The sequence below is a fragment of the Sebastes fasciatus genome, chromosome 8 (assembly GCF_043250625.1).
Source record: "Sebastes fasciatus isolate fSebFas1 chromosome 8, fSebFas1.pri, whole genome shotgun sequence".
Classification (NCBI taxonomy): Eukaryota; Metazoa; Chordata; class Actinopteri; order Perciformes; family Sebastidae; genus Sebastes; species Sebastes fasciatus.
Window position 1 is genome coordinate 22,840,936 of NC_133802.1, and position 15,069 is coordinate 22,856,004.

The following is a 15,069-nucleotide window of genomic DNA, read 5'->3' on the forward strand; positions in this document are numbered from 1 at the left end:
ATGCCATCTGAAAGTTAATAAAAACTCAATAGCTGGTGTGTTCTAAGAATCTAGCTATATTTACTGGTGTTATTCAGAGCCAGGTGTTGGCTTTTGTGGTTGTGAACGGACGTCAGCAGCTCTGTCATTTCCTTGCAGGGCTACATGGGCACAATGCACTCCAAAGGTATCCCGGAGGACATGAAGGGAAAAGACAAGATTGTTTTTGGGAACATTCACCAAATATTTGACTGGCATAAAGAGTAAGTCCCTGATTTTTAAATGCATTTGATGTGGAAAAATGGTATGTTTGCTCCAGCCGCATTCAAAGCGAAAAGACAAACAGGGATTTGCAGAGTATTGTGTTTGTGTCCGAGTGGAGGACAAAGGAACAATAGGTCAAGAGACAAATCTGACCTTCCGTTTTGGGGGTTGATTGTGTGTGTTTTCTCTCTGTAGCTACTTCCTGGGAGAGCTGGAGAAGTGTATAGCAGAGCCAGAGAGGCTGGCTCAGCTCTTCATTAAACATGTGAGTATGACTACCGTGTACACACACACACACACGTCAGTGGAAGTGTCTGGGTCTGCTTCCTTGTGCTGTTTGGCGTGAGGATAAATAGAGCAAAGAAAACATGCAGAGCTCCTGTTTATCCTGTGCCGTACCGCTCTCTCTCTCTCTCTCTCTCTCTCTCTCTCTCTCTCTCTCTCAACTAACTGCCAGCGTCTCTCCTTCCACTTCCCTGTTACTGATACGTCTCAGTCCAGGCTGTGTTTTTACAACAGCACACCTGGAAAACCCTCACATACACACGAACGACACACTGGCCGATTTCCAGTCTGGGCTGGACCGGTCAGGAAACACCAGGGAAAAAACAGCCAGAAAAGACAACATGAATAAGACGAGGAATAACAAACCCTCAGCTCAGGCTCTTTGATATGAAGGCTTTTTTCCACCCAAAACGGCGACCTGCTTCTTCCTACATATCCTGGCTACAGAGTGAAGCAAAGCGATGCATACAAAGAAAGATTCACTTTTAAGTATATTGTTCTTAGAATAGACGAGCTGATATACGGTCACAGGGCTTATACAGGGAGCAAAATTAGATTTATATATATATTGGTTAAGTGGTGGCACATGTAGTCTGGGCAGACATGATACGTAATTTGACCAACTTGTCTGAAGGTGATTAAGTTAAATGTCTGTGTCTCTCTTTTGCTATATTCACTCTCTCTCTGTCTGTAGCTCTTTAAACAATTCAATAAGGCTCAGCCCACTGGATAATCCACTTAAAAAGCCTGTGGGGGGAATAAAGAAACTTGTAACTAAATCTAAGCACGGTGTCAAACTGTGAAAACAAGCAAACTGGGAACACGGCCCTAATGAAAAGCAGAAAGCCCAATCTGCTTTTAATGAGAGCTGTGTCACCAATATGCAACATGTGTGCTCAATCACGCACATGCAACATATAAACACATGTAAACATGCAGCCACGCTAGTACACAGATACAGAGCGCTCGTATTTCACATGCAGCCGTCTTCTGCTACACGATGTCCGTATTCAGGTGGAGCAGCTCGCTGGTTTCTAGGTTACAGAGCCATGCAGCTTGTTGCTAGGTACAGCCTTATATCGACAGGCTCTGGTTACACTGAGGGTAACCTGGGTGAATTATACATAACCTGATGCTCATCTACATGTAACTCCATTAAGACTCTCAGGACTGCCACATCTGCACTCCCATGCCAATTAGTCACAGAAGAGTAAGCGCTAACCAGACAGAGGCAGCTTCAAAGGCGCCGCACTCTGAGACAAGTCATTATTGCTCCGCTCAGAGACACTGCCATTGTTGTTTTCGCTCTCTTTCAGGGGCATTTTCATTTATCTGTAATGCAATTAAAGACACATTTTTCTCACAGCGAAAAAGTCTTTTTAACTTTGTGTCAAAGGTTCAGCTGAATGATTTTGTAATGAGATGTTTGTCTGGCCTTTAATGCAGGAGAGGCGTCTGCATATGTACGTTGTATACTGTCAGAACAAGCCCAAGTCGGAACATATCGTCTCAGAGTATATCGAGACTTACTTTGAGGTGAGTACCTTTTTTTCGATTAACCGATCAATATTTAGTTGGTGTCTATAAATGTCAGAAAATAGTGAAAAATGTCCATCAGAAGTTCCTAGAGTCAAAGGTGATGTCTTAAAATGTTCTGTTTTTGTGACCAACAGTCCAAAACCCCAAAATATTACATTCTCACATATGAAGAGCTAAAGCCAGCAAATGTTTGAGATTTTTACCTAATACACTTAAAGAGGACCTATTATGCTTTTGTGCTTTTTCCCTTTTCTTTAGTGTGTTGTATATTTTTTTTGTGCATGTAAATGGTCTGCAAAGTTACAAAGCCCAAAGTCCATGCCAGAGGGAGTTACTCTCCCCAACAGAAGCACTGCTCCTGAAATGCCTTGCTTGAAGTCCTGCCTTTTCTTCTGTAACGTGGTGATGTCACCAAGTACACCCTGGACAGGTCGCCAGACTATCACAGGGCTGACACATAGAGACAGACAACCATTCACGCTCACATTCACACCTACGGGCAATTTAGAGTCAACAATCAACCTAACCTGCATGTCTTTGGACTGTGGGAGGAAGCTGGAGAATTTTTTGTGTTGAATTACTTATTGAGTCAGGACAAACACTGTAGTTAATAAGCCCTTTAGTATGCATGGATGTCTAACTGTTCCTATTCTATATATTATACATGGCCATGTTGGTGTCTTTTCAGCTGCCATTTATTATTCAGTTTACTGTCTTTTCATTGACAGTAAACACAAGTCTTACAGACAAACAGTATGACTCCTGTGATATACTGTCTCAGAGGGATAATATCGGTCATTAGCTGCTGTGTTTTGTGTTGTGGCTGACTGAGTCATGCTGACTGGTGTCGTGTTGTTGTGTCCGTCTCTGCTGTCAGGAGTTGCGGCAGCAGCTGGGCCACAGGCTGCAGCTCAACGACCTGCTCATCACACCCGTCCAGAGGATCATGAAGTACCAGCTGCTGCTCAAGGTGAAAAGCAGGCCACTGCTATGCTGTTGATCACACATCAACAACACCTATACACACACACATACTGGTGTTCACTTTGCAGCTGTCTGACACACAGTCACGGTGTTGTAAACATACAAGCACGCACACAGAAACAGTGACGACACACCGGGCGCATCATCTGTTCGTACCACTTTCCAGCCAAAGAGGAAATTACATAATGAGATTCATATCGTAGGATTTAAACAATCATACGTGAAAACCTTTGAAGATGATCATAAAATGACATCCCTGGTATAAAACGTTGCCTAAATATAAAACTTTGCCCTTTGGCATTCAAATGAAAGGTGGGTTCAACACCCATAAATACTCCTCCAGATGTCCTCACCTTACTCTGAGCAGTAAACCTGGAATGCTCTGGTGACCATGCTGTGTTTATTTGAGCAGGACTTCCTGAAGTATTACACCAAAGCTGGGATGGACACAGAGGAGCTGGAGGTGGGTGTCCTGATTCAGAAATATAAGGCTTTTTATTAGTATTCTTTGGTAACAAACTCACTCTGGTCTTTCAAACAGAAAGCAGCAGAAGTGATGTGCTTTGTGCCAAAACGTTGCAATGACATGATGAATGTGGGCAGACTACAAGGCTTCGAGGTACGTCTCAGACCATCCTTCAAAGTCTTCAAAACATTTCTCCTGCCAACTATCAAACCGTAACCGCTTCCTCTGTTGGTTTTGTTTATCTTCGCCGTGGTACCAGGGGAAGATCACAGCCCAGGGCAAACTGCTCCAGCAAGACACCTTCACTGTGACAGAGCAGGACAGTGGCTTCTTGTCCCGAGCAAAGGAGAGACGGATCTTCCTGTTCGAGCAGCTCGTCATCTTCAGTGAGCCAATTGACAGGAAGAAAGGTTTCTCACTCCCTGGATACATCTTTAAGAACAGCATCAAGGTGAACTCAGATCAGCTACAGCAAAATATAATACCAAAAATAGAAATTTTACTCCCAGGTTACACAACAGCTCACACCACACTAATTACATAATCCCAGAGCAGGGACTTTTTAGAGGCTTGCATGTGTTGAAGTGAAGATTTTAACAAGCAACTCAGCAGGATGGACTCCTCACAGATGCTAATCAAATGTGATGTTTTCCAGGTGAGCTGCCTGGGGGTGGAGCCCAGCGTGGAGGGCGATGACGCCCGCTTTGTGCTGACGTCACGCAACCCTGACGGGAGTGTGGTGCGCTTCCAGTTGCTGGCCTCCTCCCCGGAGATCTGCAGGGCCTGGGTCAACGATGTGGTTCAGATCTTGGAAAGCCAGCGCAACTTCCTCAACGGTTAGACCCACATCCCCCCCCCCCGAGCCATAAATCATGTTTCATTGTGGCACATTTGACATTTATTGACTTCGTCGTCAGTTCACAAGTTGAATCCGTCTTAGTTGAGATGAATTTTTGTTTGACCATGTAGTCTTGGCCTTTGGAGGTCCATTCCACCAAAATAAAAGAAAAAAAGAGGATAAAGATAAAAAAAATAGTCACAGCAAGTCAACATTATGAGATAGTAAGTAAAATACTAAGGCAGATATTTTATTTTGGATCTTATAATCTCAAATCGACATTCTTACAAGGTATACACAGTATCAACTTTACTTTGCATCAGTAGTTTTTATCATTCCTAATTTATCACCTTTTTTTCCTGGTGGAAATGGGCTTCCATATTCCTTGACCTCTTTTATTAGGCTGTCTGACAGACAGCATTTACTGAAGTCTTTACGCAACACAGGCAATAATAATAGGGCTGTATCTGGCGATACGATTCAATATATTGCGATTTTTAAAAATCTAATTTCAGTAAAACTATCATAGTATAAAGAACACACCACCATATGCTTACAATCTGAGTAAAAAAGTTTACTTTTTTGTGCAATCAGAACAGTGGTATCTGCATTTTGCATTTATTACAGCCAACACCAAGAGGGCGCATATCTTTGCAAATTAAATAAAGTATTGACTGAGTTCATCTTTTCATGTAAACTTTTTGATTTTCATTTAATGAAAGATTTATAACACATTATAATGTAGTTGTAACCAGATATAAGTGTTAAATAATTATAACTCCTCCTGTGGGGAGGCTGGTGTATAAATAGATCATGAATGAGGTTATAATTGTTGACAAAGACATTAATAAACCTAAATGCCCTTATCTGCTTGTAGCTATACTATATAAATTCAGCTCATATAGTGCTTATAAATGCTAAATAAGGGGGTTGAAGTAAAGTGTTAATTACAAAATAAATGCTGAATCCACATAATACAATGCTTTGTAAAACATTCAAAATCAGGTACAGAGCTTAACTGTCTCTGTTCCTCTGTGTGTTTCAGCCTTACAGTCTCCTATTGAGTACCAGCGACGAGAGAGCAAGTCTAATAGCCTGGGCCGCAGCATGAGGCCCCCCCTGTCTGCTGCCAGCGCCCTGCGGCCCCACTCCTCCGCCTCTATTGACCGCCATAAGCTGCCCTCCCTTCACTCTCACAACACCTCCCTCCCCACGCTCTACCTGCCCAGCCAAGGCCAGGGCCAAGGACCCAGCGAGACCTACTCACTGCGGGACGTAAGTTTCTTTAGCTGACTCTTTCTCTGCCCTATGTATTACATCATTATTATCTGTTTCTATCTCTGCCCTATACTGCAATACTGTTCTGCAATAACCACCCACTCAAACACAGTATTTCTATATATGAGACACCTAAGTCACTGCCAGGCCTGATTATCTCTTAAAACTTTTTTTGGCTGTGGGACTGGTCTGTCTGCACAAATGGGATAATAAAAACAGCAAATGGTTTTGTGTGCATGCACTGCTACAGTGTTGGTGAGTGACCTACCTGTTGTTTGCATCTGCAGCCCACTGTGGTCCAGCTGTGCCCTGCTGACTCCCACACTGTTTCTCCATCACATGTCCAACTGGGCTTCACTGATCAGCCAAACTGTCAAGCTGTGTCAAACGGGCTGTACACACCCACCACACAAAGTGCACAGGTAGCGTATATGCATGCATTTAGAGACTAAACTGTCTATATTTGTTACATTTAAGATGTGATTATTCTGCACATAGCTGAACATGGTGCTCCAGTCATTATTCAACACCAGCATGGGGAAAATTAATGACAAAACAAGCCACAGGAAGCTAACCAGCGGGGAAATAATGAACCATTTTACAACGTCAATGTTGTGCAACGAATTACAACAATGATTCCAATGCGCTCATTAAGGGTAATTAAAAGATGGAAGACTTCAGTAAATGGTAACCATTTATTTAGACACACTTACAGTGAAGGGATTTATCGAGTCATAAGAAGAGTTATTTCTCCCCCTGTTGGATGAAAAAGGAATCAATAAAAATCTGGATTTGTTCTGAAGGAAATGGATTACAATGTTATCCACACTTGTTTCAGTTAATACAAAGAAGGGAAATTCCCACATCTCAGCGTTTTACACTAAATATATAATTTTCCATTTCAGGCCCTTACTTTGAAGTTTTAGCCTGTCAACAATGGGAGCATCTTGCTTTACATTATCATTAGCAACGTCTCCCTCTGTCATCACGGGGCTGTTATCCTCAGCGAGGCGGTGTTGGCAGGCCAGCAGTTGTTTACTCAAGCTGGACAGGCTCGGTACATAATAAACAGGAAGCAGGGTGAGACAGATGAGGAAGTCAGAGAGAGATGCCTATCAGAGCCAGATAATCGTTTCCTATACTTGTTCTGGGATGAATAGATGGAACTTGTGCCAATGCATTTTAGACTGTGGCTGTAAATGAAAAATTACTGATATATTAGGTGTTATTTATACTGTTTTTATTTGGTATGAATGTGGAAGTTTTATTCGTAGAAATTAGGGCTGCACTATTTTGAAAGAAATATCTAATTGTGATTATTTTGACTGATATTGCAACTGTGATATGATTTGCGATATTAGAGAGAATGATCATTTTTAAATGATTTCTCATTTTCATTGAAAATCATTAAAAGTAATGCTGTCCATCGATTAAAATATCTAATCACGATTAATTGCATTATTGTCCATAGTTAATCATGACTAATCACAATTTTTTTTATCTGTTCAAAATGCACCTTAAAGGGAGATTTGTCAAGTATTTAATCTTATCAACATGGGAGAGGGCAAATATGCTGCTTTATGCAAATGTACGTACTGTATATATTATATTAGAAATCAATTAACACAAAAAAATATTGTCCAGAAACCCTCACAGGTACTGCATTTAGCATAAAAAATATGCTCAAATCATAACATGGCAAACTCAAGCCCAACATGCAACAACAGCTGTCAGTGTGTCAGTGTGCTGACTTGACTATGACTTGTCCCAAACTGCATGTGATTATCATAAAGTGGGCATGTCTGTAAAGGGGAGACTCGTGGGTACCCATAGAACCCATTTTCAATCGCATATCTTGAGGTCAGAGGTCAAAGGGCCCCTTTGAAATTGGCCATGCCAGATTTTCCTCGCCAAAATTTAGCATAAGTTTGGAGCGTTATTTAACCTCCTTACCGACAAGTTAGTATGACATGGTTGGTACCATAGATTCCTTAGGTTTCAGTCAGTATCTTCACTCTAGCTTTAAAACTGAGCCCGCTACAACCTCCAGAAGATCGAATGCGTTAATGCATTAAAGAAATTAGTGGCGTTAAAACAAATTTGCAATAACGTGTTATTATCACGTTAACTTTGACAGCCCTAATTAAAATGATTATGGTGTGATTTTTGCGGGGATCTGTACCAAACAAAGATGTTTTCTTAAATCTGTAGAATATGATGTGCAAGTCAGGACATTTAAAACATTTAAAACATTTCGCCTTTAATAGTCAGCCTCCTGCGATTTGAAAATTGCATTAGGCCATATTGCGATTTCGAGAAAATTTGGATTAATTGTGCCGCCCCAGTAGATATGTGAGTGCAGTACATGGAAGTACTTTATACGGTGTGTGATGAATGTTCCCTCTGTCCCCAGCAGAGAGCAGGAGAGGGCTGCCGGAGGGGTCAGGCTGCTGATGCTGGGAGCCAGGCTCCGCTGTCGGGCCCCTCAGCTGGACGACGCCCCAGCAACCTGGCTCAGCTCGCCGAGGACGACCTATGAACTCTGACGCTCTCTGTCTCCTGCGTCGTCGGGAGGACAGCAGCTAAACGCCACAGCTGTGGAGACAAGAAGACTTGTCTACTGTCTGTTTAAGCCAGGCTGGACCCTTACCTGGTTCAGTCAGGATTTCTGGAGGATAATGAAGGAACCTGAAGGAACATATGAAGGAATTCTGGGCTGCAACTCCTGTTTTTAGAGAGCCATTCAATGGGAAGCCTCGGACACCTCGAGTGTACATGAACAGCACCCGGTGGGGTGTTACCGGGCTCAGAGTGAAAACACTCCATGGACACTTTTTACCTCTTTTGAGAGTTTGTACACCATACTCTTCTCTCTTTCAAAGGGCAAGGGGAATTTGTTTGATGAAGAAATATCCATTCCTGATTGGGGCGGTCACTGGAGTTACGTGTGTGCCTGAATGTGTGTGGATGTGTTTGAGTGCATGAGAGAGTGCAAGGAGTGGCAGTGGCTCCTCTTTTACCCTTTCCTTGATTAAGTTTTTTTCTGATGCCCCATTGTGAAGACAAGTACAGTTACATTCACACATTTTGTCATTCCCCTGCTGACAACCGAGTTTGCTGTTTGTGTCGACAAGAACGGGAAAAGGCAGAACACTTTGACGTGAACGCGCCACAAGGACTCTACTCACTCGAGTTTCAACTGAAAGTGAAGAACTTTCTTTTCTTGCCACAGTGTCGAGAGCCCCCGTGTGCTCTCTTATTCTGTTTGACCGGCCCTCGTTTGATCTGGACAAAAAAGGCGTGAGGGAGCCCCCTGGAGGTTCTCTGTGGGTATGACGTCACTTCGGATTACTTCTTTGCTCTTTGGGCAACTCCAGAGGAGTTGCGAGATACAGCAGGTGTGTTCAAAGGGACTGCTTCGCTGACCCAAAGTGTTGCATGCAACGTCTCCTTGGTGATTGACTGACACGATGCTACTTTACACAGATCTTTCTTTCCAGGCCGAAGTAGTTGTAGTTTGGGGGCACACGTCCTTAAAAGTGCATTGGTTTAAACTAATATGAATTGTTTTATTAGTCCACTGTTGTCATGTCAAGGCTGTGCACCATTTCTATAATCACTGATAGCTTTTGCCCTCATGGACTAAATACTGTACAGTGCATACCGTAAAGGCAATCATACATTTCCACTTGAAAGATGAAGAATGACCCGGGTATGCCAAGAAGTGTTACCGTTCCAAAAATGAAGGATGATATGTTGCTGGATAAACAAGAGTGATGCTGATGAATCTGCATGCTCCTTCTTCCTCAGACGACAGTGCCAAAAACAGCAGCTCACCACTCAAATGTTTCACTCTTACTTATAGTTCAGTTTGCCACTACTCTTACGAAACAATCGTAGAAATCTGTTACGCCAAAGTGACAAAAAGAGGAGAGCGGAGTAGATGAAGGTGGCTATCCTCAGTCAGTTCTTCTCCGTGGCCAGTAGAGGTCCCCACAAGGCTTTCACTCCCAGTTTAGTTCGATCATACAGCTGCACCAAAGATCAATAGGCCTCATATTTCAGTGCTCACAATGAAGCAAAAAGCTGCTCAGTAATCTGCCCGTAAACACAATAATAATAAATTACACAAAATAAACTGAAAGGTGAGACGTTAGGTGAGTGGAGCCATCTCACAGAATCCATCTGCAGTTAATATGAACTGGTGTGTTTTCATGGGAATTACCGATCAGGCAGTTTTTCTTTAAGTAATACCACTACAGAGAACCAAAAGCAAGGAGAGGGTTGGTTAATGCCATGTTTGACTGAAATGTTGTATCATATCAAATAAAAAAGTGTCTTTTTGAAACTGAGTGCAGCGTTTGTGTTTCTCTTAGGGCTGTCACAGTTAACGTGATAATAACGCATTAATGCAAATTCGCTTTAACGCCACTGATTTTTGTAACGTTTTAACGCAATCGATCTCTCGAGGTTGTGGCGGGCTCAGTTGACCAGTATGACCATGTCATACTAGCTTGTCACAAAGGAGGTTAAATAATGGTCCAAACTTACGCTAAATTTGGCGAGAGAAACTGTCACGGCCACTTTCAACGTGGTCCCTTGACCTCTGACCTCAAGATATGTGAATGAAAATGGGTTCTATGCGTACCCACGAGTCTCCCCTTTACAGATATGCCCATTTTATGATAATCACATGCAGTTTGGGGCAAGTCATAGTCATGTCAGCACACTGACACATTGACAGCTTTTGTTGCCTGTTGGGCTGCAGTTTGCCATGTTATGATTTAAGCATATTTTTTATGCTAAATGCAGTACCTGTGAGGGTTTCTGGACAATATTTGTCATTGTTTTGTATCGTTTATTGATTTACAATAATAAATATGTACATACATTTACATAAAGCAAGCATATTTGCTCACGCCCATGTTGATAAGAATATTAAATACTTGACAAATCTCCCTTTAAGGTACATTTTGAACAGATAAAAAATGTGCGATTAATCGCAATTAAATATTTTAATAGATGACAGCCCTAGTTTCTCTACATAATTTTTCTTGATTAAAATAACTATCATTTTAATGTCTACAGAGACGTAACTACAGAGATGTAACTCCACTTTAAGTGCTTTCTAAACCGTCAGACAATTAATACCGTCATTCGTATGCATTCTCAGTGTGCTCATTTCTTATTCATTTTACTAATAGACACTAACTAGTACAACTAAAGTATTATTTTTTCTATAGACCCCATGGAGGTCCTCAGACTCGACTTTTGGGATCCTCTGACGAAGACAAAGGCGAAGCATTTCGCTTGCTGTGGCATCCCCCCTTTGCCAAAAGTTCAAACAGGATTAAAAACAAAGAGAAGAAACCCCTGGATGAGCAGACATCTGGTTGGCTGGCCTCTGAATAAAGCCCCATTCTGGGCAGTAAAGCAGAGCCGATCGTAACACGGCTGTGATATATGGAGGCTGGGGACAGAGGAGGGGGGTGGAGGGGGGTATTAACTTTCACAAGGGTGCAAAATCAAAGGGAGTTCCTGTCACCACTGAGGGGGTCTCAGCAACAGGGGTCCCATTCAGAGGGAATTCCTCTCCAGTGCCCTCTGTTGCATCTGTTGACTCAATCTTCTCCGCTGAGAGAAAGAAAACACTCATTAAAAGCCACATGATTGTGAACTTGATTGCAGCAGGCGAGACAAACAGCACCCATCAATGGGTTGACTATTTACTTTGAGGTGTGAAAATCTTTGAACAGCCCACCATGTTAGGGCTTCTTTAGGAGCTTCTTCCTTCACGCCAGCAGCACAAAGAGCAGCATTTGTATTCTGAATGCAATCAAATTATCATTTAAATAAAATGTTAGATCTTAAGGAGCTCCGGGGCATCGGAAATTCACACGTTTTACTGAATGAGCTAAGAGGGTTTAAAACCAATGACTCTCACTGTCAGTCATTTACTTCACAATCAGTCACCAAGAAAATAACATTAGAAACAGTGAAATTGTTTCAGCAAGGACAATGTTTATTAAAATTTACATGCGGCCATAACCCCAATAAAATTGTTCATGATATTTATACATAATTTACAAAGAATTTAAACATTTAAAATGTTTGCTAATCTGGAGTCTGCTTAAGAGCAGACGAGATAAATCTGTAGATCAAAGACTTACATTTCAAAAAAGATCCCTACCTTGAAGCTGACGAATTAAAGAATGTTTTTTGGAATAAAAATCAAATTATCAACAGCAACTGAAGCGTCTTTTCATTCTGTTTGAGAGCAGAAATTATCATTTTTATACAGCAACCTTTAGCTGTACTAAGGCATACATTTATTTTGATAATATGGACAACATTAAGGAAAACTGTGCGTAATTTTGCTCATGTCTGCCACATAATTCACAACATATTTACAAAATGAATGCTGAAAAAAATTTAGATTTTCACATCAGTTGAAATTTTAACAAATCTTAAATTGTCAAAGGCATAAAATCAGTTTTGTTTCAGGGGAAATCTGTCAGGAAAGTACACTGAATTTAGCAAAACTCTCACAATTATCACTGAAAAAGGCTTCAAGTATTCTTTAAAGGTGCCTTGCCTCAAATAGCACACAATTTTTTTTTTATTAAAAATGGTCTCTAAATATATTTTTATGGTACTACTTGAAGTCAAAAGTAGGGCTTTAACGAGAGAAGATGTTCAGGGAGCTTGACGCTCACCCTCTATAGTGCAAACCTATGGCAGGAAGTGTAAGTCACACAGTCTGTTCAGTGTTGATTATTATTTTTGAATGATGGATCGCAGAGATTACTCTCTCTTGATGTTGGTGAGCAGAGGGTCTGTGCTCTGCGAAGGCGGCCCCGACCGGCTCTTCCTGGTCTGGTGGGTCTTGACGTGTTTGGAGAGGTGGTCGCTCCTCATGAACCTCTTGCCGCACTGTTGGCACCCAAACCGCTTCTCTCCGGTGTGTGTGCGGAGGTGCCGCTGCAGCTCGTCTGAACGGGTGAAGCTTTTACCGCAGAAGAGCCAGTTACAGATGAAGGGCCTCTCCCCGGCGTGCCAACGCAGGTGTGCCTTGAGGTGAGAGGTCTTCTTGTACACTTTGCCACACTCTGGGATGTGGCAGATGTGCAGTCTCTTCTTTCCGAACTCCAACCCCCCGCCGTTCGCCTGGCAGTTGGGGCATTTGCAGCGGCGGCAACGGCGTGTGGAGCTCAGCAAGCCCTTGGAGGTGCCTTGGAGGAGAGCGGCTATCTGGGGCTGGTGGCCCAACACCAGCTGTCTGCCTAGAGAGAAGGGGTGGTTGGCGGGGGCGGCGTTGGTTTGGGGTAGGCTCCACCACTGCTGACCTTCGTCCACGTGACCTCCAGGCAGGTGATGCCTGGCTGAAGTGTTCTGGAGGAAGCTGGGGAAGTTTTGTCCCACACCGTTGTGCTGAGGGTAATACGGGCCGGCGGCCTGCGGCTGAGAGGACAACACTTTGACGGGGGAGAGTTCAAAGGAGTAGGAGGAGGGAGGCTCAGCCGGAGGGGTCAGAGGCAGCTCATGGTGGTGGTGATGATGAGGGTGATGATGATGGTGACCCAGGCCAGGCTGCATGTGTCCGGGGAACTGCACCTTAGGCACCGTGAAGGTCATCTGGTGTGTGCTGAGGGCCGCGCTGGGCGCCATTTCGTTGCTCCAGAGCTGGAACATTCCTGACGTGGCGCTGACGGTGCTCTCGTAGGGGAACTGGGAGCCTTCTGAGCCCATGGTACTTCCCACCTGCCAGGCCTGGCTACAGGTGGTGGCCAGGAAGGAGAGGGCGTTGGGTGCTCCCTCTGGAGAGGAGCTGGGCGTCCGGTCCTGTGTGGGGGCGATATATAAAAAACACACATCATAAGCCACTTTGAAGATAAGTTTTAAATCTAAATACATTTGAATAAATTCAAAAAAGGGAAAAAGGCCAGAGTGCTCGGAAGTTCAAATCAGTGTGATGAAGGTGCTCTTTGGTGGGGTACACAAAGGTTCAAAAAAGGGGGGAGTCCAAGGCACTATTCTGGCAAAAAAAATATAAAAAGCCTTTATTCAATTGGCTATTTCATGATGAAATGCTAAAAACAAACAGCCTTCTTCGTTTGTGCCGCTACGCGTGGGTTGTTACCCAATCTTACATGTACCAGCATTGTTTTTAGCATTTCATCATGAAATAGCCAATTGAATAAAGGCTTTTTTATATTTTTTGCCAGAAGATTGCCTTGGACTCCCCCCTTTTTTGAACATTTTAATAAATATTTAAATCATAAAAAGTTCCGATTTTGGCACTATATGTTATCCAAAATTGAATGATCACCTTTAAACATTTAATGACCTTTTGTCCTGATATTTTTTTAGTCTTACTTGCCTCTATTTTGATTTTTCCAATTTTTATTATTATTATTTAAAATAATTTTACCACTATAACAAGTTTTAAATCTAAATACATTTGAATAAATATTTTAAATCATAAAAAGTTCAGATTTTGGCACTACATGTAATCCAAAATTGAATGATCACCTTTAAACATGTAATGACCTTTTGTCCTGATATTTTTTATTTATTTTATTATAATTATTTAAAATAATTTTACCACCAGAACAAGTTTGATTATCTTCAGATGAAGCACATGGAGCATATATTCATTCATTACGCACAAGTAGTGCAAGTGGTGGCTTTTCACCACCACAAAAGCAGGTAAATACATCCGCGTTCAATCAATGCTCAAAAAGAGACCAACAAACAAACCTGTAAAAAGGTGTGCAAAAAGTTGTCGGTCCTTTGTATCGCGAGCGCAGCCATCTGTCCTCGCGCTCCTTCTCCAAGCACCTGCAACCCAAACTGCGACGCACAAAGTCTCAACTACTACTAACTACAGGCTCGGAGCGCAGCACAGAAAGATGCTCACATTCAGGTTCTCGGATGACTCAGACACTTTTGGAGGAGCAGACTGTGAAATCCAACGTCATTCAAGCGTCCTTCAGTCCACTTCAGGTAAATATGTTCAGTGCACTATAGCTAATCCATAAAGGTGATTTGGTGCTGAAGCGTCTGAAGTTGGAGAGACAGAGAGAGTTGCGCATGCAGTAAAATCCTTGCGCTCATCTCAAAAGGCGCCTGAGCTGCATCTTGTCTTTATAGAGAGAAAAGCTGCTCTCAACGGGGTCTCCAGTATGATGCAGGAGGAGAGGGAGTCAATAGAGAGGAGATGTGAGGGAGGAGGAGGAGGAGGGTTGTTAGGTGAAGGGGTGGGCTACTCATAATTTCACTCAATTTCAACCAAATGCTGACCCCCAAGAGCTGACTCCTCCTACAATTGTTCTGGAAAAAAAGAAGGCATGATAAGAGGTTTCCTGTAATATCTACATTTGAGACATCTCATGTTGTGTCCCACTTCTTTACATTTCAAATAACTGCATGATTT

The 15,069-nt window shown here is 42.6% G+C and overlaps 2 protein-coding genes across 6 annotated transcripts in view; one reads left to right on the forward strand and one right to left on the reverse strand.

Annotated features, from left to right (window-relative positions):
• The window catches only part of arhgef25a (Rho guanine nucleotide exchange factor (GEF) 25a), a 47,518-nt gene extending 37,533 nt beyond the window's left edge, over positions 1-9,985 (forward strand). For 2 of the 4 annotated variants that reach the window (XM_074644377.1, XM_074644379.1), the window contains 11 exons: positions 139-242; positions 439-508; positions 1,975-2,064; positions 2,945-3,037; positions 3,464-3,514; positions 3,593-3,670; positions 3,777-3,968; positions 4,173-4,353; positions 5,401-5,630; positions 5,921-6,055; positions 8,047-9,985. In XM_074644377.1, the coding sequence (XP_074500478.1) occupies positions 139-242; positions 439-508; positions 1,975-2,064; positions 2,945-3,037; positions 3,464-3,514; positions 3,593-3,670; positions 3,777-3,968; positions 4,173-4,353; positions 5,401-5,630; positions 5,921-6,055; positions 8,047-8,172 (1,350 nt within the window). In that variant the 3' untranslated portion in view covers positions 8,173-9,985. The remainder of the gene's footprint in view (positions 1-138; positions 243-438; positions 509-1,974; positions 2,065-2,944; positions 3,038-3,463; positions 3,515-3,592; positions 3,671-3,776; positions 3,969-4,172; positions 4,354-5,400; positions 5,631-5,920; positions 6,056-8,046) is intronic. The other 2 variants (XM_074644378.1, XM_074644380.1) reach the window with 1 other exon arrangement.
• A 1,655-nt stretch (positions 9,986-11,640) lies between these two features.
• On the reverse strand, positions 11,641-14,842 carry sp5l (Sp5 transcription factor-like). 2 transcript variants are annotated; one of them, XM_074642748.1, is made up of 3 exons: positions 14,554-14,842; positions 14,394-14,474; positions 11,641-13,475 (listed from the first exon to the last, which is right to left on the reverse strand). In XM_074642748.1, the coding sequence occupies exons 2-3, from the start codon at positions 14,445-14,447 to the stop codon at positions 12,438-12,440; spliced, it is 1,092 nt and encodes a 363-aa protein (XP_074498849.1). In that variant the 5' UTR covers positions 14,448-14,474; positions 14,554-14,842; the 3' UTR covers positions 11,641-12,437. The 2 variants fall into 2 exon arrangements, with proteins under 2 accessions (XP_074498849.1, XP_074498848.1); XM_074642747.1 differs by having other exon boundaries at positions 14,394-14,841.
• Positions 14,843-15,069: the final 227 nt, after the last annotated feature.